General features: G+C 41.7%; 2 protein-coding genes across 2 annotated transcripts; one reads left to right on the top strand and one right to left on the bottom strand.

The window, feature by feature from the left end:
• Positions 1-661: 661 nt before the first annotated feature.
• psmb2 (proteasome 20S subunit beta 2) lies at positions 662-18,237 on the bottom strand. The gene is made up of 6 exons (XM_080735001.1): positions 18,040-18,237; positions 17,226-17,348; positions 16,111-16,181; positions 3,270-3,432; positions 1,100-1,149; positions 662-855 (listed from the first exon to the last, which is right to left on the bottom strand). Exons 1-6 carry the CDS (start codon positions 18,128-18,130, stop codon positions 754-756), a joined length of 600 nt encoding a protein of 199 aa, XP_080591127.1. The 5' UTR covers positions 18,131-18,237; the 3' UTR covers positions 662-753.
• A 402-nt stretch (positions 18,238-18,639) lies between these two features.
• Positions 18,640-23,410, top strand: cdca5 (cell division cycle associated 5; the record flags this gene model as incomplete). Its single annotated transcript, XM_080735124.1, has 3 exons — positions 18,640-18,741; positions 19,460-19,618; positions 22,554-23,410. Exons 1-3 carry the CDS (start codon positions 18,651-18,653, stop codon positions 23,408-23,410), a joined length of 1,107 nt encoding a protein of 368 aa, XP_080591250.1. The 5' UTR covers positions 18,640-18,650.
• Between the last annotated feature and the right edge of the window lie 861 nt (positions 23,411-24,271).

Genomic DNA, 24,271 nt, shown 5'->3' with positions numbered 1-24,271 from the left:
CTTGACTTGACAAAGCTGATCAACAAGCTTAAATTGTGCGGCATTGAGACAATTTCACATTTGTGATAATTTGTAGAAATATTTGTTAATGTTTCCCTAGGATATGCCTAAAATAGGAATGGCAGATTGAATGTGGTTATGCTTATGCACCATTTTATAATTCCTACATCTGCAAAACCTGAACATTTGGATATGCAATTTTTGCTATTGTGTGTGTACACATTTTCACCAGTATGATAAGGACACCAGGTTGAAGGTGGTTAATGGTCTTGTAGCTGAAAGGAAGCAAACCACATGCATTGAACATGCAAACCATGTGCATACATATGGAGATGAAAATGGCTTTTCAATTATGCTTACATTATGGCACGTGGGAAAGGACATTATGCTTAACAGCCATAACTGTATTTTGAAAGTATAGCTTTACAAAAAACTCCCTAATTTTAATAACATTCTATAAACCTTTTCAGGCCTGAAGTAAATGAAATAACTGTATTTGTACCTCACCCAGACCAGCACAAAACTCTGCAGTGTACATGCACAATATACACACAAACACATGACGTTAATATGCAGCCGAGGGCTGGGGTCTATGCAGAGATGAGCAGACTTCTTGTAGACAGCTAGAACACATCAGAGGACCACAAGGCTTGTATATCAACAGTGTCACTTTTTATTGAAACATAAAGAGCAAGAAGGTCAATGGTACGAAAGAAACAATGGTTTGAGGGTCTGTAGTTGAAAAGGAATCGGTCACTTGGCGCCGAGGGTGATCTTCTCCAGGTCATGGATGCCTTCCTTGTCTATCAAACGCACATTGAAGGAGGGAAGGTTCAAGATGAAGCGCTTGTTGAGCTGGAAGGGAGAGAGGAGATGATGAAGAGATGTCAGAATAGTGGATTAATGACTGTCAAAGCATTAAGTCATCATTTGATGATTCATTGATTCATTTGATGGGGATCTGCCCCACGCGCACACTTTTGACATCTCCAAGAGTGCCTTGTTAAAATGAGCAGCGGAGAAAACGGGAAGCTAAGTGAGCAAGCATCATGAGACATTCGCAAACCAACTTTAAATTAAAAAAACTATTCAAACATACTTCCTGTGCACACTTCTTCACCAGATCCACTGCTTCATCACGTGTCAGATCTATAAGGAGATAAAGAGAAAATAAGACTATTAAAATGCTGCATTATGGATGACAAAATAAATTAACAGGTTGTATCGTAATACATGGGTAGAAAGGGTTTTGTAGAACCCCCAAAAAACGGACAGAAAGAAGTGTGGTGTTAAACATGAATTGACATGCAGGTATGTGGGTTGTAGATTCTTTGTTTATTCTTCCTCCATGAATGGTCTTTGCCAGCAACCTTTGTTTGTCAAGATACTGCTTTGTAAATAGTTAATAATCTCATCCATACTGTATGTATTAATACATGAAGACAAATGTGTCCCAAATGTATTTTTCATCTTATCACCAATAGCAGCTCATCATGCCTGAGAAGTAATGGACATGATTCTATAGCATCTCTTGTCACAGCGCATCTGTCTACTGGCCTTCCTGTCACTCTCCACTGTGTCATATCAAGGCAGATATGCCTAACAAGTGGATGGCCTAGTGGTTAGAGAGATGACAACCTAGTGGCAAGATCTCTGCAGTCCTCAAAGTGTGTCAACAGCCACTAGCTAACAATGTCCTCCTGTCAGAAATGTCCTTGCATTTTTGAGCCACTGAAACCCGTCAGATGTTGCTCAGACTCATTTAAGATCAACACGATTTTGTGATATTCACTGTTAGGAGTTTAGATTCTAATAAAACATCTTGAACATAATTTGCAAATGTCAAAGCCTAATACAAGATGATATGTTATGTTATAGAGCAGTATCTCTCAAATGGGGGTATGTGTACCCCTAGGGCAGGGGTACACTTTTTTGTCTCAGGGCACCCCATAAATATGTTTTTAATCCGAGGCACCCCTACATTATATTTTTTAATCCGAGGCACCCCTACATTATATTTTTTAATCCGAGGCACCCCTACATTATAGTTTTCATTCCCTGCACCTTAATATTTATAGCATATCATCGTTGTCGGGTGGAAACCCATCTATAAAATGTACTAAACTAGTGAAAACAGCAGATCTACAAGCACACAACGCCTCGCGATGCGAGGCGTTGTGTGCTTGTGAGCCATTTTGGTTAGAACTGACTGAAAATAACTTTGTACTTATAAAATGATGCTAAATATTCTTTCAAGAGTCCAAATAAATTCCGAATATTATCAAATGATCTCGCGGCACCCCTGGACTGCCGTCACGGCACCCCAGGGTGCCCCGTCACCCACTTTGAAAACCCCTGCCCTAGGGGTATGTGAGGGTACAGGAGAAAATGGGAATATGCATTTTACTGTTATGGGTAATGATAAAACATTGACAGTCCTTGTGTGAACCTGCGAATCTGTAAATTGTAAAACCAAATTACATCAATAACTTGACTAGTACAACTGTTATCGAATAGAAAGCAATGTTTATTTGCCATTATGCCGTTTTATTTTTTTACATATTGGAATTGGAACCTATACTTTTGATTGGCTTTTGATAAGCAACTTGCTGTAGTCAGGGGAAGGGGGTACTTGGCTTCAGAAATCAGTATAAGGGGGTACTGCAGTGGTTTGAGAACCACTGTTATAGAGGGTAACAAGTTTGTCAATAGTGATCATGCATGCTTCCACTTCCTTGCCATTTTTCCCCAATTGAAGACTTATTGCTACTGGAATGTAAGTTTGGTGTGTAGCTAATTCAAGTCTTTCAGTGCATCAGTAATGATGAAGTGCGTTCTAATGGTCCTCGGCGTGAGGGTTTGACATACAAAGCAACCACTTCATCCATGCTGCTAGTCAGCTGATCTGTGTAAAAACAGTATTGCTAAATATCTGATATACAGTATTAGCATGATACAAGTACTTAGTTGTGTTACTTTTGTGAGGACAATTGGAGAATAAAGGACATAAATTAGTCCTTAACAATCACCATTGATTGATGAACGTTGGTCTTTGTCATACCCGACCACAACTCTGCCTACATACTGTATAATAGCTGTGTTATGTAGTGTTTGGCACAAGGGGTAAAGTTTTCTGGTTGCTTTGACCCAGATGGCAAACCCCCAAAATACAAGACTTGTGGATAGTAACTCGTAGAATAGAAAATGTAGTTTTCCGTCAAGCCCCCAGAACGGCTTTGAACTGTGAAGCACGTCACGTATTTACAGACCTGGTTTGTAGTATTGGTCGAGGATGGAGAGGGTCAGGTGCGCTCCATAGCCATGAGCAGCGAAGGGGGCTTTGGCCATGGACGCCAGATAGTCCATGTAGAAGAGACCTGGACCGTCCGCCTCATCATAGCCTGCCAGCAACAGGTTCACATGGTACGGAGTCTGGAGAACAAGAGACGGGGTTAAAATAGAGAAGGAGGTGGGAACAGAGGCTGCAAGTAAGGGTCCATAGTAATTGGCCAATTTGGTTCCATTTGTACATCAAGTTAAATTAACACAGGCGATTACTGTGCATATGAACAGTGGTTCTGAAAACTTTTCAACTTGGGATCCAAATTGATTAAATTCTACCTCCTATGCTGCTGGGATACAATCTCACTAAAACATCATTTTGGAAACAGAAACGGGCCCATAAGTGTCCTTTTGGTTCTGAACCACAGCTGCTTAAGAAACGAAAATGTAAATTAATAATTCTGCCATGACTCAGCTTTATGAGACTTGAGACTATCAACCGCCAAACTTAGGAACAAATGAAATGTGTGAATATATTCTGCCTTCATTCTTTAACCGATGGCATCACTATCAAGACAATACCATTGCTGACCTGACCTGCTTGTCTGACTGCCAACTCTCCTACTGGTTAGGTGCTATCCAGAACATACCCTTTTTGGTGGTCTTCCCACTCCACTATTGAGAAATGTAGAACCTGTACTAGTGAGATAAGACTCCTCCCCTTCCAAAGTGTGCGTTTTTTCTTTTTAAGTGGTAGAAATTAAATCAATCTCACAGAATGCCCATTTGGCTGTAAGGTTACAAGTGCAGTTTTCCCTCCTACTAACAATTCTCAGTTTTGCGCAAATTGTTAAAGCGCAACACAAGTACATGAAAGAAAAGTCAAGACTGTGGTATAGAAGTGACTCCCCAACTTGTGAGCAGTGGCTTGTGGAGGAAATGTATGTAATGGAGAGATTTACACAGACTCAGGATACAGGAAGAGTTGTTTCTTGCAATGGACTGAATACACGACCCGGAGGAATGACACCAGAGAGGATTAAAAAGGACTCTAATATGATAATGAAAATGATGTAAAATGTTGACCCTGTGAATATTTGTGCATGTGACAAAATAAAAATTCATTTAAAAAAAGAAAAGGAAAGAAAAGGAAAGAAAAGTCAAAGAGCGAGCGACGGAGCATGGATAGGTGTGAACTAAGTAGGGATGGGACGATATGAAAATGTCATATCACGATTATTGTGACAAAAGAAATCGCGATTTACGATATTGCGATAATCAAAATCCATTATCCTGGGGAGGAACATTTGCCAAAAAATAGCCGATCTACAAGCTCACAACGCGTTGCGACGCGATGTGAGCTTGTAGATCGGCTATTTTTTGGCAAAGACATTTGATAGAGTGAAAGGAAAGTACCTTTTACCAATATAGAGGGTTTAAGTGATACCGGATATGCAGCTCGGCAAATAAAAGGTGAATTGATCCCAATGCATTACGGAGGACAATATCACGATAAATTAAATCTCCACGATACGATTATCGTAAGTGTTTTTTATCACGATAAACGATAATATCGCTTATCGTCCCATCCCTAGAACTAAGTCATAGGACGGGAGGGAGGGAGGGAGGGAGGGAGGGAGGGGAAAGGTGAAGGGGTGTCAGAGAGAGGACAGAGGAGGGAGCATGGAGTGTCACCGGCAGTGTGACATCTGTTGAGAGTCAGCACCCCTGTGGCTCCTCTCCATCACCCCTGCCGCCTCATCTCCTCATCTCTACGTTCCCTCTTCCCATCACTCCCACCCCACCCTCCGCTCCTCATCATCACCCTGTGCCCGGGAGTGGCGCCAGCACTCATTAAAAACTTCTAAAGTCTTTTCTCTTACCACCATCCCCCCCTCAATATTTTATATTACATCTTTTATGCTTCCAGCTTCTTCATTACTCTACCCCTTCTTTCTCAAGAACACACATTTTGCTAGTTTTTAGCCGCTTCTCTCGACTTATCAGAAGTCCCTTTTTAATTAAATTTTTTGGGGGGTATCCAATGGCCGGAATTGTGGATAGAGGTGCAATGGGTACCATGTTTTGAGGTCCAAACGGTTAAAGTATGACAATGAGCCATTAGTCTGTAGTGCAGGGCTGGGGCGGTATGGATTTTTTGTTATCGTGGGAATACGTCACTGTTTACCGAGGGTATGGCGGTGGCATCACCCAAAAAAAGTTGTTTTGAAAATTTGAATGAAATAAAAATATATTCGTCCAATGTAATTGCGATGTCCATGACAAATAAATAAACATAAACATAACATAAAATAATGATCTCGACATCGCGGTATGCATTACAAAACCAAAGTATTGCGGTTATTGCACCCAGCTCTAGCCGTGTCCTGCGTGTGCAAGCACTGAAGCAGTGAACGGCAGACAAATATGCTCGCATCACCTGAGAATGGGATCCAGTCACCTACAGTGATTACACAGTGAACACCTGCCCTCTCACTTCAATTTGCGTATTGGTCGACCTGCTTACGTGTGTGACTCGTGTTAGTTAAAGAGGTTTGCCCCAAGGGGAATGTTGACTGTTATGCTCCCTGCGGTTCAGGATTTAACATGCTTATGTGTGTGTGTCAACGAAGCATTTGTGCATCCATGAGAAACAGTCTCTACTGTATATGAGGGAGCAAAACGGGTGTGAATCTCAGCGTGCAACTGCGTGTGTGTGTGTGTGCGCGCGCGCGCGCATGGGTGTGGAGAAGCCTCAGACTCGAGGGCCAACACCACAACCCCTCGGTGTGCCTGAGAACGCCCTGGTGGCATCACCCCCACCCACCAGACACCTGTCTCATTGGTAACAATGTAACAATAATACAGACTTGGCATCAAAATAAGCTTCCCCATCCCTTCCCGTGTCACCTCAGAGGGTAAAGAGCAGCTTGTTAACCCAGCCACCTGAACTCGCACTCAGCACAAAACAATAGACTAGAAAGCAACTGACTGCCGTACTCAAACAAGGGGTCGTTATAACAGCAAACAACAGGTTTGCATGCGTTTTGCTATTGTGCACCGTTTTTTCTACTGATCTGCGTCCCAGTAAATATTATTACGAATTATTTGGCTTAACCACTTAAGCCCAAAAAATACAAAAATAGCACATTTGCTATTGTTGAGAATTCGGAAATTGGTTGAAATCTTGACTTTTGCCTGTAATGACATGCCAAAAAATATGGATGCCAGGTTTAAAGTGGCATAAAAATGTCACGCAGGACTTAACTCATGCAGCAACTGCTATTTGGCATTGTTTCTTAGCAGTAGTACTTTGTGACAAAGAGGCTCTATACAAAAAGAAGGTAATGAGTTTAAAACCACGGCGAGCTTAATCCCAAAACCCTTTCCCCTCTTCTCTCCAATACGTTCCAGTGCTCCCTCCTATCCTATCCCTTCCTTCCCCTGCCCTCCCCACTCATTCTGCACCCTGCCCCAGGATATGTTCCCTTTATTGGCATTTCTCCCCAATCTGCTGTATTAATTGTTCATCTGTGCTGGAGCAGGGGAGTAGTGTGCAATATGGCACTAGTAATTATTTGTGCCCACTGTGTGCCCCATTCTCAAAAAACATTGAAATAAATAAATAATAATAACAATTATGATGTGCCAGTCAGTGCAATGGAGCCCGCTTCATAGGCAAACTGGCAGATCCGTCTTAGCGAACAATCTGTCCCTCATTGCAAAGATAAAATATAAAACAAGAGGACTGGTTCCATCTTGCACTTTGTGAAATAAAATCTAATTTTAGGAATTCAGCTTTAAAACAAAGCAGCACAGCTATGCATTGTTTTTTTTTACTGATAATTATAAATTGTTAAGAAATAAACATCTGTTCAATGTCCATTTATTTATTTGTATGTCTATTTGTGTCTGCCAATTAAGGTCAGAATTTACGAGTAACAGCCCATGGTTGAGGACATCAGTTAATCGGTTCACTCATCTGTTCACACAATGTGCGATGTATAGCAGAGAATGAGGCATTAAAACAGCAGAATAGCAGGTAGCACTACCCACTAAAACTTTGAGTGTTGAACTCACTCTCTCCGCAGTGTAGATTTCATTGTGCACCATTACTGATATTCTTGCAGCACAGTTGGGGCCTCAGGTAATTGTGCTCTGCCTGTATTCCCACCCCCCTCCCCCCATGTCTTTATTTCACCGCATCTCTCTCTTTCTCTGCACATCTCTGTGAAGCTGGGCGCATGCGGTACTCCTGAGGTTAGTGAAGGCCCAGTTGTTGTTTTGGATGGCAGGCTTGGTAGGTACACAGTTGGATGCGATGGCTACGCTCGCCTGCTCTGCGAGCAGCACGCTCCGCTGTATAAGCTAACCACACCTCCCCGAGGCCTCCAGCCACCGGGGATCACATCCTCTCTGATTAAAGGACCAGTCAGTAATTTATCCTGCAGGAATATCCCGTCAGATTTAAATAAATACCAACTGATTATTTCATAAGCCAGGGTTCGAAGCCCGGGGGTCAGAATGGAGATGATGTTTGGTGTTGAGGAGGGGTGGTGTACTGTGCGCGTGTTGGTATAAAATATTTTAAACTATGTGGAAAAATAGGCAGAATAAATACATATTAATAACTTCATAAAAAAAGAAATGGGTTGAAAATGTATAGAAAACATACTCTTCAACTTCAAACGAGCTAAACAGACAAAAATAATGAATAAGCCATTGGTGTCACAGAGCATCATTCAGTGCATTTCATGTGCACCTCTGTTAGTACACAAACAAAATGCAGGGAAATTCTGCCAGCCATTGGTTAGGTTTAGCAGTTAAAAGGCAGGGTTGAATAATGTAGCACAGGGAACTGAATAACAGCAAGAATGAGATTATTTTACGGAACAGAGAAGGAATTGTGGAGAGAAAGGAGGCGAGTAGAAATTACTAAACAAATACATGGGAATGATTGACACTTCACTGCGTCAAAAAAAGTTGATTCCATCTCAACTTTCTTTTGTAGGCGCTACGCTGGCATAGCTTAATGTCATGGGCTTCCAGTGAAAAATGTCTGTTGTTGCTAGTGGAAACTCAGTATTAGATAGTGTAAATGAAGAAGGATGCTTACACACCTGTCCTACACCAAGGGTTCCCAAACCTTTCAGGCCAGCCCAGGACCCCCCAAAAGAATCATATTTGAACTGGGGACCCCACGCACTGACAAGCACCTGGTCTGTAGGCATTACATTAAGTCTGACTCGGTGCCACAGATTGGGAAAAATAGCTGAACTACTACAGGCTCACAACGCCACGCACTGCAGGGCTTTGTGAGCTTGTAGATCGGCTGTTTTCACGTTTGCCTCTTTCTTACGTAATATTTGACAATTTGGCCAATTTGGCATTAAAAATGTCTCATTCGACATTCGATTGTAACTTAATAAATGTGCAGATACTCTGTATACACTTATACGTTATGTTGGTTTGTTTACTGTTAACTGAGAAAACAATGTTTAACAACTTTAAGCTAATAATGTGGGTAGCCCCAAAAATAACTTGGGGAACCCAACCCCTAGTTAGGGAACCATTGTTCAACACAATAAATCTGAAGACCAGATGTGAATTAAAGCATGTCCATCTTTGCTGCCTTGCCTCTACCTCCGAGCTTCTACAGAACAAACTGACCTCAGTGGCAGAGATCGGATTGGAACTTTTATCAGAAGACTTTTGTTTTACATACGAGTGGACATGCAAGAACATACGGAAACACAGAACATGTCCTACCTGAGACATAAATGTTCTGTTCGTGCTGGCAAAAAAACAAACAATCATACTAAACCATCTTTGTACTACATCATTTGTAAATGTCTATACTCGGGGGGTTGGTGAATATGAAATGGAGAGCATAGCTTGAGGTAGGTGTGGGATGCTGCGGAGAAACCGATACGATTGCTAAACACTCCCGAGGACCCAGCGCCAACTGTTAAGTTCTATACACAGAAAACAAGAAACTCTACCGTGAGGCACAAAAAGAATGAACAGCACATTTACAGCTCATGGCGAGGAATGAATTTCTAAATGTTAAAAGAAACGTTACCCACCGCTGCACTACCCACATCCTTGACTGAATAATATAGTCAAGTCCTAGAGTCCTCACACACGCACACACTTGCGTGTGTGTGCAGACTGTGCGTGTGTCGACTCCTGCTCTTTCTCACACTCCATCTGTGCCATTTTGTCTATTGGGCCCAGTTATGCCCCCGTGGGACTGCCCCCCCCCCCACTCTCTCAATCCCCCCTGCCTCCACCCTCCTCCTTCCCCACCTCCTCCTCCTCTGCGTCCCACATTCCCTTCTCAGCCACACTAATTGTTTTTTGTAATTATTTTCACCCTTCTGCTATTGTGACAGGCAGCGGCTGCACTCTTCGTAACAGATTAGCTCACCACACTAGAGATATATAACGAATGTGAGGATACTAGTTTACAAAAAAAAGACGACTTGACCCCTGTGATGACGAGACACAGGTTCCCACAACTCCGCAAATCGTAGCCTAAACATGAACTACTAAATAACTGTTGCATAACATGAGAAAGAATTAAAAACAACACGCATTACAGATATCCAGATTATAAACAATATAATTTAAGAGGCTGTTTTGTTTAATTTGATTAACAAAATGCACTTTAGAGAGCAGGTTAAATTGCCAGGTTTTACTAGTCACAACAGGTTTATGTACCAAAGCCACTTTGAAGCCGTCAATATATTTCACATAGCGTTTTGTGGTATTGCCTCATTAGCATTTCCTTACACTTGGTCTACTATACTGTGGCCTAAAACTGTGGTGCTGTGACAACACCCCCCTCCTCCACCCAGCAACACACATACCCAGGGGAGGTGGTGGTTTGAGATCACAGCGAGTGTTACAGGAGCAGGTGTTGTCTACCCTTGAGACATCGGTGATAGCGAAGGCACCAAAAATCACAACAAATTCACAAATGTACTTGGCCCCGTCAAAATAGATGTGTCAAGTCTTTTTATATGGGGTGTAATTCCAGTGCTTACAGTAGTACTTGGGCTGGCCAGCCAACTAACTGTATTTGGAGCTCAAGATCCAAAGCCATGATCGATTAACTAGCAGACTGTCTAGTACTAGGCCTACGCCTCCCATCACAGTACACAGAGTACTACATACCAGTAAGACTCCCTAATCGGTCGCTTATCTCCACAAATAGGCCAAAAGTTTGTTTTACCAATTATCAAGACATACGGGCAGTTGACAGTTTGCCATGTTACTCATTGAAGTTGAATCTCCATATATGGAGATAACCTACGCATCACACTAAGTCTGACCTCACCAGCCCATATTTGGGCATGAGCAACTTATGTCTCCATATATGGAGATATGATGACATCACACAGTCCTCAGCCAATGATGTGGCGTGATGTCATACAATACACAAACGAGCCCTACAGTATAAAGGGGCAATTCTTGCCAGGAAAGAAGCATTTCTTCGACTCAGACCTTATCGCCAGGGTTGGCTTATAGCAGCTGTCGGTAGGACCATATATGGATTCTGTTAGTGTGGATCTCCTAACAGGGCATCATCTGGGATACAATCCCTTTTATGCCCATATATGGAGATCCCTAACAGAATCCCTTTCATGCCCATATATGGAGATCCCTAACAGAATCCCTTTTATGCCCATATATGGAGATCCCTAACAGCATCCCTTTTATGCCCATATATGGAGATCACTAACAGCTAACAGAATCCCTTTTATGCCCATATATGGAGATCCCTAACAGAATCCCTTTTATGCCCATATATGGAGATCCCTAATAGAATCCCTTTTATGCCCATATATGGAGATCCCTAACAGAATCCCTTTTATGCCCATATATGGAGATCCCTAACAGAATCCCTTTTATGCCCATATATGGAGATCCCTAACAGAATCCCTTGTATGCCCATATATGGAGATCCCTAACAGAATCCCTTTTATGCCCATATATGGAGATCCCTAACAGAATCCCTTTTATGCCCATATATTATGGAGAAATCCCTGCTCTGAGTATCTGACATCAGTGTGATGTCACCTGTTTATGCCCATATATGGAGATCCCTGCTCTGCGTATCTGGTTGCTATGGTAAACAGTTGGTTGCTAGGGTAAAAAAACATGGTTGCTATGGTAAACAGTTGGTTGCTAGGGTAAACAGTTGGTTGCTAGGGTAAAACCATGGTTGCTAAGGTGGTTGCTAACGTACACTAACAGACCAGCAACAACAGACTGTTGCCACAGCAACGTACACAAAGGTTTGTGTACACATGTGGTGTGATGTCATACTGATGCGGAGATATGAGCAGGGCAAAGGTGTGACGTGTGACGGACGGACGGCCGGTGGAGGTTTTCATAGTAAACTGCTCCCTGACGGTCGCAACTAAGCATTATGCTAGAAGATGTGGTCAGAGTCCGAAACTTTGCAGATTCTTGGTTGACTATGGTAGTAGGTTAGATTTGATTTCTATTCATTTTATTTCAGATAAGTCAGTGTTACTAGATAGACAAGAAACAGAGGGCAGAGAGGGTGGGGGGGTGACATACAAGGCAAGACGGAGAGCATGGTCTGCCTGAGCCACAGGGCACCCCTGGTGAATTTCTGAATTAACTACATACAGCAGGAGTTGATTTAGACTTGTTAAGTAGTGGCTGACCGTGTGACTGTCTATCTAGGGATGAGCGTTAGGAAAAATTAAAAAATGCTTAGAGTCAAACAGGAAGTTTTGAGTCTTTGACTGCTAACAGCAGAACATGTCCGCACAACTGCCTTAAAACTTGTAATGTTGTTATTAGTAGGAATAAACACAGTAGCGCCCAGGAGGAAGTGGACTAAGAAAGGGGAGGAGTCAAACCGAGTTCCTGTTTCTACACAAAAAAGGAGGTGGTGCCCCCAGAAGCAAAAATATATTTTTTCTTACTTTTTTTTTAAAACTGAATGGGTTCTCAGATTGATTTCAAACTTGTAACCACAGAATAGTGAAATATAAGTAATTCCTCTTCCATAGTTTGCATGTTAAGTTACATCTTCTGCCAATTACCTTTCACTAGTGACATTTGGAGGGATGGTTGCATTGAAATTGGCTAGTGTAGATCCCATAACCTGAGGGACAACCATGTTGTCCGGCCTGAACTCGTTCCAAAGCTTTAGGCACAATTTACTATTTGGTTGTCAACCACGTGGTATATTAGTGAGAGGATCATAACATACCCGAGGATGTGCACAGGTAAATTATATGCAGGCATTTAGATTAATACGCACTCTGTATGCATAGTTTAACTTTTGGAAAGGAGCACTGCCGATTTCATCCTCTTGCTGTGGTATAGTAGTGTGTATCATGACAACCCGGTCATTTACAACCCAGCGTCGAATCATACCACAACAACCATGATGAGAAGTCCATATTTATGTTGTTTCAGCGAAGCTATTTGTGCTAATAACATTGTTCATTTTGAATGTTACACGTGTCAATCTATGGAGAGGACACCCAAAGCGCTCATAAAACAATGTGTGTGAGGACACGGCTCCTACATCAAGGCCTTTATAACTTTGTAGCTGTGAGCCAGGTCTGCCTGAGCTGGCATTGTCTGTAAAGTCCACCCAATGGCTACCGATCCCAATCCCATAGCCTGCGGGGACCGTAACCATGGCCTGCGGGGACCGTAACCATGACAACACACTCACAGTCCATAGGCCGTGGCCGCACGTGTGCAGTAATTCATAGAACCTATGGCCCGCGGTGAACATAACCGTGGCAACAGAGCCCAAAGACTGTTGCGCCTCACTCCACTGATATGAGACAAATGTGGGTCAGACAGAAAGAATTACAGATTCCTTAAATAATAGTAGGATGCTCAAGATAGAAATGTAATTCTGTCTCTCTACACTCTTTTAGCCCGACCCATGTATCGATTTCCATTATCTGACTTTTTATGTGTCTGCAATTATACGGCTAGATGTCCTTTTTTTACCACTTTCAATCTGCAGTACCCATTTAGGCCCTGTTATAATAGCATTCTTTGTTTTTCACAAATAGCCGAGTTATCACATGTGAGCTTGTAGATCAGCTATTTTATTTTTATTTTTTATCTTTGAATAGGGCTTAACTCATTGAGTGCCAATCCCGAACTAGTTCGGCTTTATTAGCGTATCGTAGTGTGCCGATCCCGAACAAGTTCGGCTTTTAAAAAAAAAAAAAAAAAAAAAAAAAAAAAATTTTTTTTTTTTTTTTGAAAAAATTTTTTTTGAATTTTTTTTTTTTTTTTTTGGACCCCATCAAATCTGGTGAACATGATTTCAATCGCGATTTTGCATGTTCCACCCCCATACAACCCCATCTAACATACAGGGCAGCCATTTTTGTTTACATTACATGTAAAACATAATGGCGATTATCTCAAGAATGCCTGAACGGATTTCCAATCGGATTTTTTTGTTTGAAAGCTGTGAACAAACTGCACAAATCCACTCCAATGCAATCCAGGATTGCATTGGATTTTTTAGAGCTCATTCTTCTCTGTTTTTTTCCCATGCATGAGGTGTGCAAGGTTTAATCATGGCTAAGTTGACGAAAATAAGGCTTCTAAAATGCTTGGTAGCCAATAGCTAACTTCAAGCTAACTTCATCCTCTTCCTGTACATGCACAAAGGAAAGTGTCCTTTCCTTTGTAAAAAAAGTCATGGCTCCAGGGCTTGGGCATGCATTACCAGCATATCTCTATTATTCTCTGGTCACTGGGCGCCCTCTAGTGGTGATAGGCTGGCACTCAATGAGTTAAGTGATTAAATAAAATGTACCGGAATTTTATATTTACTTGTTCATTGTATAATTAAAGTTGAAGGTTCTTTTTATATACTATATATAGTAAGGGTGTCGGAAAAAATCGATATGAATCGATTATCGGTTTCAACACTAGCGATACGGCCGCATCGATGCGCGTTTACCCGGATCGGTCCAAATCGCGGCCGTATCGGTCGATGTATCGGTCCTAAAGTAATTAATCGGATTAATCGGATTTTAGCATTAAATAATTAACCTGCTGTGAAATTCTGAACTTACTTACTCATCGTTTACTGTTACAAATCATTACTTCAAAAGTGAGCGCTCTGCTAGCACAGTCAGTGCTGCAGTGAGTGCAACGGAAAGAAAAAAAAAGAAAAAGCTGCCTGCTGCTCTGTCCTCCAAATAGAGCTGTGTTTCTACGTACTGCAGTCACTGTCCTGCGGAAAGCCGCAGATCTACAAGCCCACAGGGTGTTGCATGTGGATGGGTTGTAAACTTATAGATCTGCTACTTCCGATGCAGCGTGTATGACGCTCGCATGTGCGACACACAGCGACTTGTAAACAAACCAACAACGTGTTAGTTGAGTTCCATCACTATGGATTCATTATTCCAGTGGAGAAACGCAAGTTTGGATTTTATAAGAATGCGACAGTAATGGATTGGATTATAACACTTTTCCCAGTAGAACCCGGTTCTACTAGAACCATCAGAAGTCCCCGCGCTTGTCGACAGCAAAGGTAATAATCACAGCATCAGCTTTTATGGCAAAGGGCTACTATAGAGTATTGGTTTTCAAAGTGGGGTCCGGGGACCCCCAAGGGTCCTTGAGGGAGTTCTAGGGGGTCCTCGGCGAAATGATAGGAACCAAATGGACCCTTGGGTATGTGTAACTCAGGGGAGTGTACAAATGGAACCAAATGGACCCTAATGAACCCTTGGGTATGTGTAACTCAGGGGAGTGTACAAATGGAACCAAATGGACCCTAATGAACCCTTGGGTAAACTTAAGACAGCCTGATCCATGTCAAACTGGAGGTCCTTGACATTGATTTTTTTAGAACTACTGCAGTAGAGCCATAAGATAACAAGTAGACATGATGTGTGCCAGACTTCAAATGTTGCACTTATAGCCTACTTTATACTGCTGTTGTTACTGTTGTAAAGTGGATCTCTTTGAAATGATCTTATTGACTGAATAACAGCAGGCTCTTTTACTAGTTTTATTTGGTGATCTGATCTGTGGCATTGCTGAGGATTGATCTGATCTGTGGCATTGGTGAGGATGTATTTTAGTTTTTCAGTGTTATTATAGCAGCTTTGCAAAGTACAATTATTGCACTGTACTGAAGCCTGAAGGGCCAGGCCTTTTGTGTGTTTGTTTTATATTTCTCCACCTGACCAACTGTAACTGCTAAAGTGAAGTTCTTAGAAATGGGTGTGTGAGACAGATTTTCAAACCATGTCAGTAGGCTTTGTAGTTTACATTAATTATTTTTTGTATCTACATGTCTGTGTCTATTTTATGATTTGTCATCCATCTTTCTTTACAATTTTCTGTTATTCCATGGTCTTTTATGAGATATCCATTATTTGAAGGTCAGCAATGCTACTTTATAGATTATAGCTTCTTAATTGAATGGAAAATTAATGTTTCATTAAACGTATGTATCAGATCACACCGTATCGTATCGCATCGAATCGTATCGAATCGTATCGAATCCAATCGAATCGCATAAAATCCACAAAATCGAAATCGTATCGAAATCGTATCGAAATTGCACCGTATCGAATCGTATCGAATCGTTCTGTATGTAAGCCGTATCGTTTCCGAATCGAATCGTTAGCCCATGTATCGGATACGTATCGAATCGCCTTGTAGGGGATGGATACACACCCCTAATATATAGGCTTTCTAAATAAAACAGTAAATGTCAAAAGGGGGGAAATAATAACAGATGAAGATGGAATCGAATTATGGGTACATCAGGTGAGTTACCCTGCTTCGAAGGTAGTCTGCCAGGTTCTTCCGTGTGAAATTTGCAGCTGCTGATGGACTGAGCTCATAACCTACAATGTGATTGGAAACATAGAAATCACATCAGTGCAATATTTATCATTTATCAAGTCAAACTTTTCAAGAGAATATTTTGGGAAAACAATGTCCATAAACAATGTGAAAGACTGGAAAATATCGAATGACCATGAATAGCTCTGCTACAAGGAGCACTTTTAATATTTTCCTTTTCTGCACACAAAACCCTATATATTATACACTTTGTTAACCACAGTGGCTTATACTTGGTGGACGCCTCCTTTCTTCACTCTACACCAAATGTCTTCACCGAAAACAGCTGATCAACAAGCTCACGTGTCGCAATATGCAACATTTTGTGAGCGTGTAGATCTACTATTTTTGACGAATGTTCTCCAATTATGACTTGTGGGTACACTAGGTCTCATGTGGTTAAAAATAATTTGTTGTTGTAGACTGGGTCACTCGTCACAAATAACTTACTTGCTAAAAACTGGCTAATTAAAAAATGTGACGCATCAAGTTTTCACAGCTCAGAAAATATTTAATGAATTAAGCCCTAGAAAAACTTAAAGCAGGGAATGACTTATTAACTATTGATTACTCACGCCATGGAGACTTCAATAATATTTTTAGGTTTTTGTCGCATTCCTAAGACAAAAATGTGATTACAATAAATTGACTTAATTTGATTTCGGAATCAATGGGGGTAAATTTACTATAATCACGTTTATTTCTTAGGAATCCAACAAATACGAAATTGAGTCTCCATGGCGTGAATAATCAATAGAAAATAAGTCATTTTGGGGGTGAACTACTCCTTTAATGAAATGAGACTAATGGCCTGTAATCTTCCAGCCAAAGGTGTTGAGGTGCAGTATTGAGTTGGCATACTAGCAGTGGGCAAAGAAATTTGAAACTGATCAGTCCAGTGGTAAACTTGCAAATGCTCTCCCTCACACGCACACGCACACACACACACACACACACACACACACACACACACACACACACACACACACACACACACACACACACGAGATCGAGCCCAGGAAAAATGTGCAGTAAGAGTGCCTTACCATTCCTGATTTTGTACAGCTGAATATTCTTCTGGATATATTCTGCAAACTGTACTGTGTCTCCTGCCTCTCCCACGCACAGCAATAGAATCTTCTCACTCAATTTGAACATCTTGTCATGGTCTGAAAGACAAAACATATGATTGTGTGTTATTCCCATTACATGGATGGAACTGTAAAGTATGTGTAGCCGTGGACACTCAGTAAGGGGTCCTGAAAATAAGTTATGTAATAAAATTGGGAGTGAGTGAGTCTGCAGTTCTGACTGCAATGTGTTGTTGGAGCCAGGAGGGAGAAGAGTCCAGGTCAATAAGCGTTAATATTTAGATTTTTGGCATTTTGTTAGAACTAATATCATGTGAAGTGAAGATCAGCCTCCCAGCTGGTCCCTTCCTACGCAAGACAAATATATTTTACTGGTTTCATTTTCACTTCTCACACAAACGCCTGCTAAGCTAACGTTAAGCTCTCATTGGGGGCATTTAGCGTTAAACACCCTGAGACTAAAAATAAACAGTAAACACAACCCTGTTTTAAAATAACTAGCACTCCCCACGTGTAAAAATAATCATAATTGAGCAGCACACCATTTAATATCCATCAAAGTGTGGTTAAAATATAAATGGATGCTACTTTAAATATCAGTGCATGAAATATCTTCTTACACCTAAACTAGTTGCTTGCCCTTTTTTTCAACATACGTTATTATACTAGAAAAATCAAAACTGATTGAATGAAATATTCATAAAATCAGATGTGTGTGTTGGGTTTAGCCGGTGTAGCGGCTAATGCTAACATGTCACATACAACTCACCGTTTTTCATCTGGAGGATGCTGTGGGCTGCCACCATGTCTGCTGCGACCAGGACGAAGTCTGGACCCTGGATCCCGATCAAATACTCCATTCTGTCTGGACAAAGTAACTAATATTAAAGTCAGAACCACTGAAATGGCAATAACAACTGAATGGATCCTCGCTTCTTGTTCAGATTACACAGCAAAAGTTGGATGAGCAGTCGCACGGCTGGTGACGTTTCCCGGCGGAAATACGAGTCTTTTGCTCAGTAGTGTGCGACTCAGACAGGCGGGCGGTTTGAAAGATTTGAATCTGCTGTTGTTGCTGCTGTTGACGTGTGCGTGTGTGTGAGTGAGTACTCGACTACTTTCATATATATCTGCGTTACGAGCTGTTATTTCGCCGGTGGACGTTTCAAAATGAACGAAGAAGTGCCTGGTCAGTGTGTGGCCGTGTTGGGTGAGTCCAACACTAACAACGAGCCGCAGCGAAGACGATCCGCGCGACTCACTTCTCCTCCGCAGAATGTCAGTGTTGTTGACAAAATGGCGCCGATGGCGGCCGTGAAACGCTCCATCGTCGTGAGGAAGATCCAGCCCCGCAAAACCACCGCCGTCATGCCGGAGAAGATGGAGGAGCACCACAACGACGAAGAGAACGAGCAGCAGCAGAGGATGTCTGAAGGGAGCGCCTCTTCTCAGACTAACAGCAGTGGGAAAGGTACTACCTTTGTTTTACTTATTGACAATCCCCTATGCAAACTAAGTACTCTGTTCTATGTTCTATGAGATTCATAAAGTGGTTCCATGTGTAAATAAGCCGAAAAGCTTACTGGGATCTCCTTTTAGTTGACCGTGTACCACTGCCAGTCAGTGATTTGTACTGTCATGAAACTACTTTTTCCTATTGCAAACTTGCACTGTTGAAGTAGCTACTTTGCTAAAAGTTAAAGTACGGGATTCAAAATGTACTCAAAGTACCAAGAGTAGAAAGTACTCATGCAGCAGAAGATCCAATTTCAACAAACGTTATTATTATACTAGAAAAATCAAAACTGATTGAATCAAGTATTATACATCCCATTTCAAATGTTTAAAAAATCATTGAAAATAGCAGATCTACAAGCTTGTAGATCGGCTATTTTCAAATGGCCAAAATATATATACGGCTGAAGTGGTTAACGTATGTTTTGTCCAATGATAATCAAAATGTACAAAGAAACTAGTTACTAAAGTTTTAAAATAATTGTAGTGGAATAAAAGGACAATATTTTCATCTGAGATGTAGTGGAGCAGAAGTAAAAGTATTGACAATTGGAAATACTCCAGTAAAGTAAAACTACCTCAAAATTGTACTTAAGTACAGCACTTGAGTACGTGTACTCAGTTACTTTACACACTGACTTCTCAGACTAATGCCAGTGTTGTTGTCCAAATAGCAGGCGCTGCTGCTGTGAAACGCTCCATCATCGTGAGGAAGATCGAACCCAGGAAAACTGCAGCCGTGGTGGTGGAGAGGGAGCACAACAACAACGACGAGAACGAGCAGAGGATGTCTGAAGGGAGCGCTTCTTCTCAGACTAACAGCAGTGGAAAAGGTACTACATTTGTTTTACTTAAAGGGATATTTCACTTTAAAAAAAAAACGTTTGGTAATTTTATCATCTAATCAGGCTTTTATGAACACCCTGAACGGTTTTTAATTTGCTTAATTCAATATTTAGATATTTGATGTAAATGCTATCAGTCCTCCTCCAGGAGGAGGGCCTCATAGTCATACACACACCCACCCATTGTAACTTCAAACTCCATTTTAACCATGATAGATTCATTAAAAACACCCATTACTTTTTCTGGTGACTCATAATACCCTCCTAATACGTGAGCAGGCCGTGTTTTTATTTTATTTTTTATAACCTTTTAAAAATATATATATATATTGTATTGAATCTTTTCCATTTTCTCAAATAATTATTAAAAATAAATGAAAAAAGTTATCAAAAAACACCGCCTGGTCACATATTAGGAGGGTAGTATGAGTCACGAGAAAAGAAAGTGAAATATCCCTTTAATATCAATATTGCACTGTTACAAGTTGAAATACGGGATTCAAAATTTACAAAACGTATTGTCATCAAAATGTAATCAAGGTACCAAAAGTAGAAAGTACTCATGCAGAATGTCCCATTTCAAATCGAAATCGAATCTTTGAAAATAGTAGATCTACAAGCTCACAATATGTCGCTTTGCGACGCAGTAAAAGTATTGAAAATGGGAAATACTCCAGTAAAGTAAAAGTACCTCAAAATGACTTTTTTCTATTGATTAGTCACACTATGGAGACTTGAGTTCAATAATATTTGTTGGTATTTGTCGCATTCCTAAGACAAAAAAATATATTATTGTAAATTTACCCCCATTGATTCTGGATGGAGACCCAAATGTATGGGCCTGGATGGGGACCCAAATACAAGGCCCTGGATGGGGACCCAAATGCATTTGGTTGAGAATCAATGGGGGTAAATTTACTTGACCCTAAATTTACCCCCATTGATTCTGACCCAAATGCATTTGGGTCCCCGTCCAGGGCCTTATTTGGGTCCCCATCCAGGCCTATGCATTTGGGTCCCCATCCAGAATCAATGGGGGTAAATTTACTATAATTGCGACCGAAGGTCGCATATACTCTGAAGAATCGTGTCGCTTGAGTGTCCGAAGCCTCGTGACCGTCCTTCCGAAGCCTCTGTGATGTCAGTGTGATGTCAGCGAGTTGTGACATCACTTCCTGTACAGGGCAGCTACACGAAATGTGGATAACACTATATATGGAGATAGTCCAGTCCATCATGTCATATGGGACTACCGTCATAGAAAGTAGCCATTGTTAGGCCGGAGTCAATGGCTGTCTGTCTGACTGCCAAGTCTGCCATTGACTTGCAGCGCATGAACGCCGCACTGGAGCGTGAAAACCAACAGGCCTGATGGAAAATGATACATGGCCGCAGGCTTTGTGACGTCCCACATCTTATGTGCTGGGCATACTACTAACCGACGCCAAGGACCTCCAGAGGCCATACAAAGAGTATCTAACCCGAGGCCCCTTACTAAGTAGCATACATTTACAACATACCTTCTCCAAAAACATCAATATTGAACTCCATATGTATATGGATACATACATGTATTTTTATTAATAAAGGATAAAATAAAATAAAAATGCCATAGATGGGCATTCCCAAAAGCAAAATCCCTTTATGCCCATATATGGGGATTTCTGATGTCATCAATCTCTGACCCTAACTAGCTCAAAAGCCTGCTTTACTCTGATTTACACCCTACCTTTCCAGATGATGACCTATTGGGTACACACTTATGTCCAAATATAGAAATCCCAAGGCATCAAACCTAAGCTTGGCTTTACTAATTAACATATGTTTCATGCCCATATATGGAGATCCCTGTCCCAATGTTATCAATATTAACTCATTTAGTGCCACCCCTTTCACCACTAGAGGGCGCCCAGTGGCCATAGAAAATCCCATAGAGATATGCTGGTATTTGCAGAAGCCCTGCAGCCATGACTTGCCTGAACACTTTCCTTTGTGCATGTACAGGAAGAGGATGAAGTTAGCTTGAAGTTAGCTATTGGCTACCAAGCATTTTAGAAGCCTTATTTTCGTCAACTTAGCCATGATTAAACCTTGCACACCTCATGCATGGGAAAAAAACAGAGAAGAATGAGCTCTAAAAAATCCAATGCAATCCTGGATTGCATTGGAGTGGATTTGTGCAGTTTGTTCACAGCTTTCAAACAAAAAAATCCGATTGGAAATCCGTTCAGGCATTCTTGAGATAATCGCCATTATGTTTTACATGTTATGTAAACAAACATGGCTGCCCTGTATGTTAGATGGGGTTGTATGGGGGTGGAACATGCAAAATCGCGATTGAAATCATGTTCACTAGATTTGATGGGGTCCAAAAAAAAAAAATCATAAAAAAAATTTTCAATTTTTTTTTTTTTTTTTTTTATATCCCGAACTAGTTCGGGATAGGCACTCTGGGATGCGATAATATATCCCGAACTAATTCGGGATAGGCACTCAATGAGTTAAGGACATATCTGGAAATGCCCATATTTGGTAATGTCCACATATGGGCATGTTTTGACATAACATAGTCAGGGAACTCCATGTATGGGCATAACATTGATTCTGTGAGTGTGCCATGATTCTGTGAGTGTGCTGAGCTCCTAGGGTTGATACCCTCACAAAAACATGAACAAACTCCCCCCAGAATGACAAGAACTAGAATCGTCAGAGAAACGCTGTGGTTGGCCAGATTGTCAAGAATTGGCGCGACCTCGCCCTTTAGGGCGAGGTTGCATGTCACCCTGAGGTCGCATTCCACCCTTGGGTGTCTTACTAGTATATATATATATATTCTTTTGTCTTAGGAATGTAACTGTACTTAGTTACTTTACACCACTGACTTTTTCTCAGACTAATGCCAGTGTTGTTGTCCAAATGGCAGGCGCTGCTGCTGTGAAACGCTCCATTGTCGTGAGGAAGATCGAGCCCAGGAAAACTGCAGCCGTGGTGTTGGCGGCGGCCTCGGAGGAGGAGCACAGCGAGGAGCAGCAGAGGCTGTCTGAGGGGAGCATTCTGCGGAAGAGACCCAAGCCCTCCATCCCGGATCCGGGTCCCACGGTGTCTCCCCGACCGCGGAGCGAAAAACGCTCCATCGTCGTGAGGAAGATCACATCCAGGAAGACATCGGCCGCGCGGGCCTCGGAGGAGGAGCACAACAAAGAGAACGAGGAGCAGAGGCTCTCCGAAGGAGGACGTCCCCTGCTGAAAAAGACCCCCAACATTTCCACCCCGGATCCGGGTCCCGTCCATCGGGCTCACTCGCTGAAGAAGACCTCCATGCCGTCTCCCATCCTGTACTCCCCGCCCTGCCCCTCCGCTCCCCCTCAGCCCACAGCAGCAGATCCACTTGATGTGGTCTGGTCAACGAAGGTGCGCCGGTCCTACAGCCGTCTCAGTGACCAGAGCATCCACAGCCCCCCCAGCTCCCGCGACAACCTGTTTGGTTTTGACAACCTCAAGACCCCCGAGGTGATTCGGAAGCCCAGCAAGACCGTGCTTGACAATTCCAAGTCTCTGTCTGCTGTGAATTCTTTCACGTCCTGGCTGGAAGGAGACGACTGTTCTACGTCCCTCCCTGGGCCTGCACCAGACCTAGACATTCCTGGGGTTGTCATGGTGAAGGAGAAGAGGAGAAGGAATAAGGTCCAAAAGATAGACCTTAAAGAAGTCGATGAACTTGCTGCAAAGATGAATGCCGAATTTGACGCGGCAGATTCTTTTGATCTGTTTGTAGAATAATTCGCATTGATTGCAGAAGTAGGCCCCTTAATGCCAAATACAATATTCTGTTATTACTGGAGTGTAAAGGAATTTAACAGAGTGGCAGTGGCATTGTGTATTTAAGAGGGACACTCAATGTTTGCTGCCATGTACTCTGAAGTCTGAACAAGAGTTGCTGTTTGTTTTTTACCTCATGTTGTGAACTAAGTTTGTGTGGAATGTCATTTCTGTGGCAGTTTCTTTTACATATTTGCTTTACTTTTACCCAAGTGTTGATAAAGCAAGTTTAGTCATATAGAATGTTTTGATGTGCAGTTTATCAAGAATCCCATCCCATTGGATTTATTTTTTGTTGGTTTAATTGTTGGACATTGCCAGTCTCAAATTGAAGCCACTGGATTTATACAAGAAACATGTCATGTTTGTTTTGAGCTAGTTTTGAAGCTCTGTTTTTTCTGTTGACAGTAAACCTTCCAAATGTGTCAGCATTTGAAAGTGTGAAATAAATAGTATTGAGGTTCTTTTCCATTCCCACGCCCTCAGGGATCTATATGTTTAATTATCTCATTCTCTAAAATAGATCTTACATTTACTGAGGCTTTCTGTTGATCTGGGATATTCCGTAATTTGTCAAGTTCATATATTTCTCTTTGTAAATATTAAATAATACCCATTAAACGTCTATAATAGATTGAGGACTGCAGAGTTATTTGAAAAATTCTTGTCTTATCTAGGACTCGTTTTGTGTGGAACGGAGTGTTATGTTGCCAAACTTGGCATTGCGTGGCTTGTGAAAACTCTGTTCCCATAGAAAAAGTCAGCCACTGACAGAAAGGTAGGTGTGAGCATGGCCTATACAGTGGGTGTAATTATTTTATT

Source organism: Nannobrachium achirus, assembly GCF_963921795.1.
Source record: "Nannobrachium achirus genome assembly, chromosome: 10".
Classification (NCBI taxonomy): Eukaryota; Metazoa; Chordata; class Actinopteri; order Myctophiformes; family Myctophidae; genus Nannobrachium; species Nannobrachium achirus.
Note: the sequence above shows the minus strand (reverse complement) of the source record. Positions and strands in the feature narration are given on the sequence as shown.

What these genes read in the sequence shown, in the direction of transcription:
- psmb2 (XM_080735001.1), bottom strand. Translation starts at nt 18,130, where the DNA reads ATGGAGTATTTGATCGGGATCCAGGGTCCAGACTTCGTCCTGGTCGCA. An exon ending in CATCCTCCAGATGAAAAACG is followed by an intron (nt 17,349 to 18,039) that starts GTGAGTTGTATG and finishes TTTGTCTTTCAG; the next exon opens with ACCATGACAAGATGTTCAAA. An exon ending in CAGACTACCTTCGAAGCAGG is followed by an intron (nt 3,433 to 16,110) that starts GTAACTCACCTG and finishes CTTGTTCTCCAG; the next exon opens with ACTCCGTACCATGTGAACCT.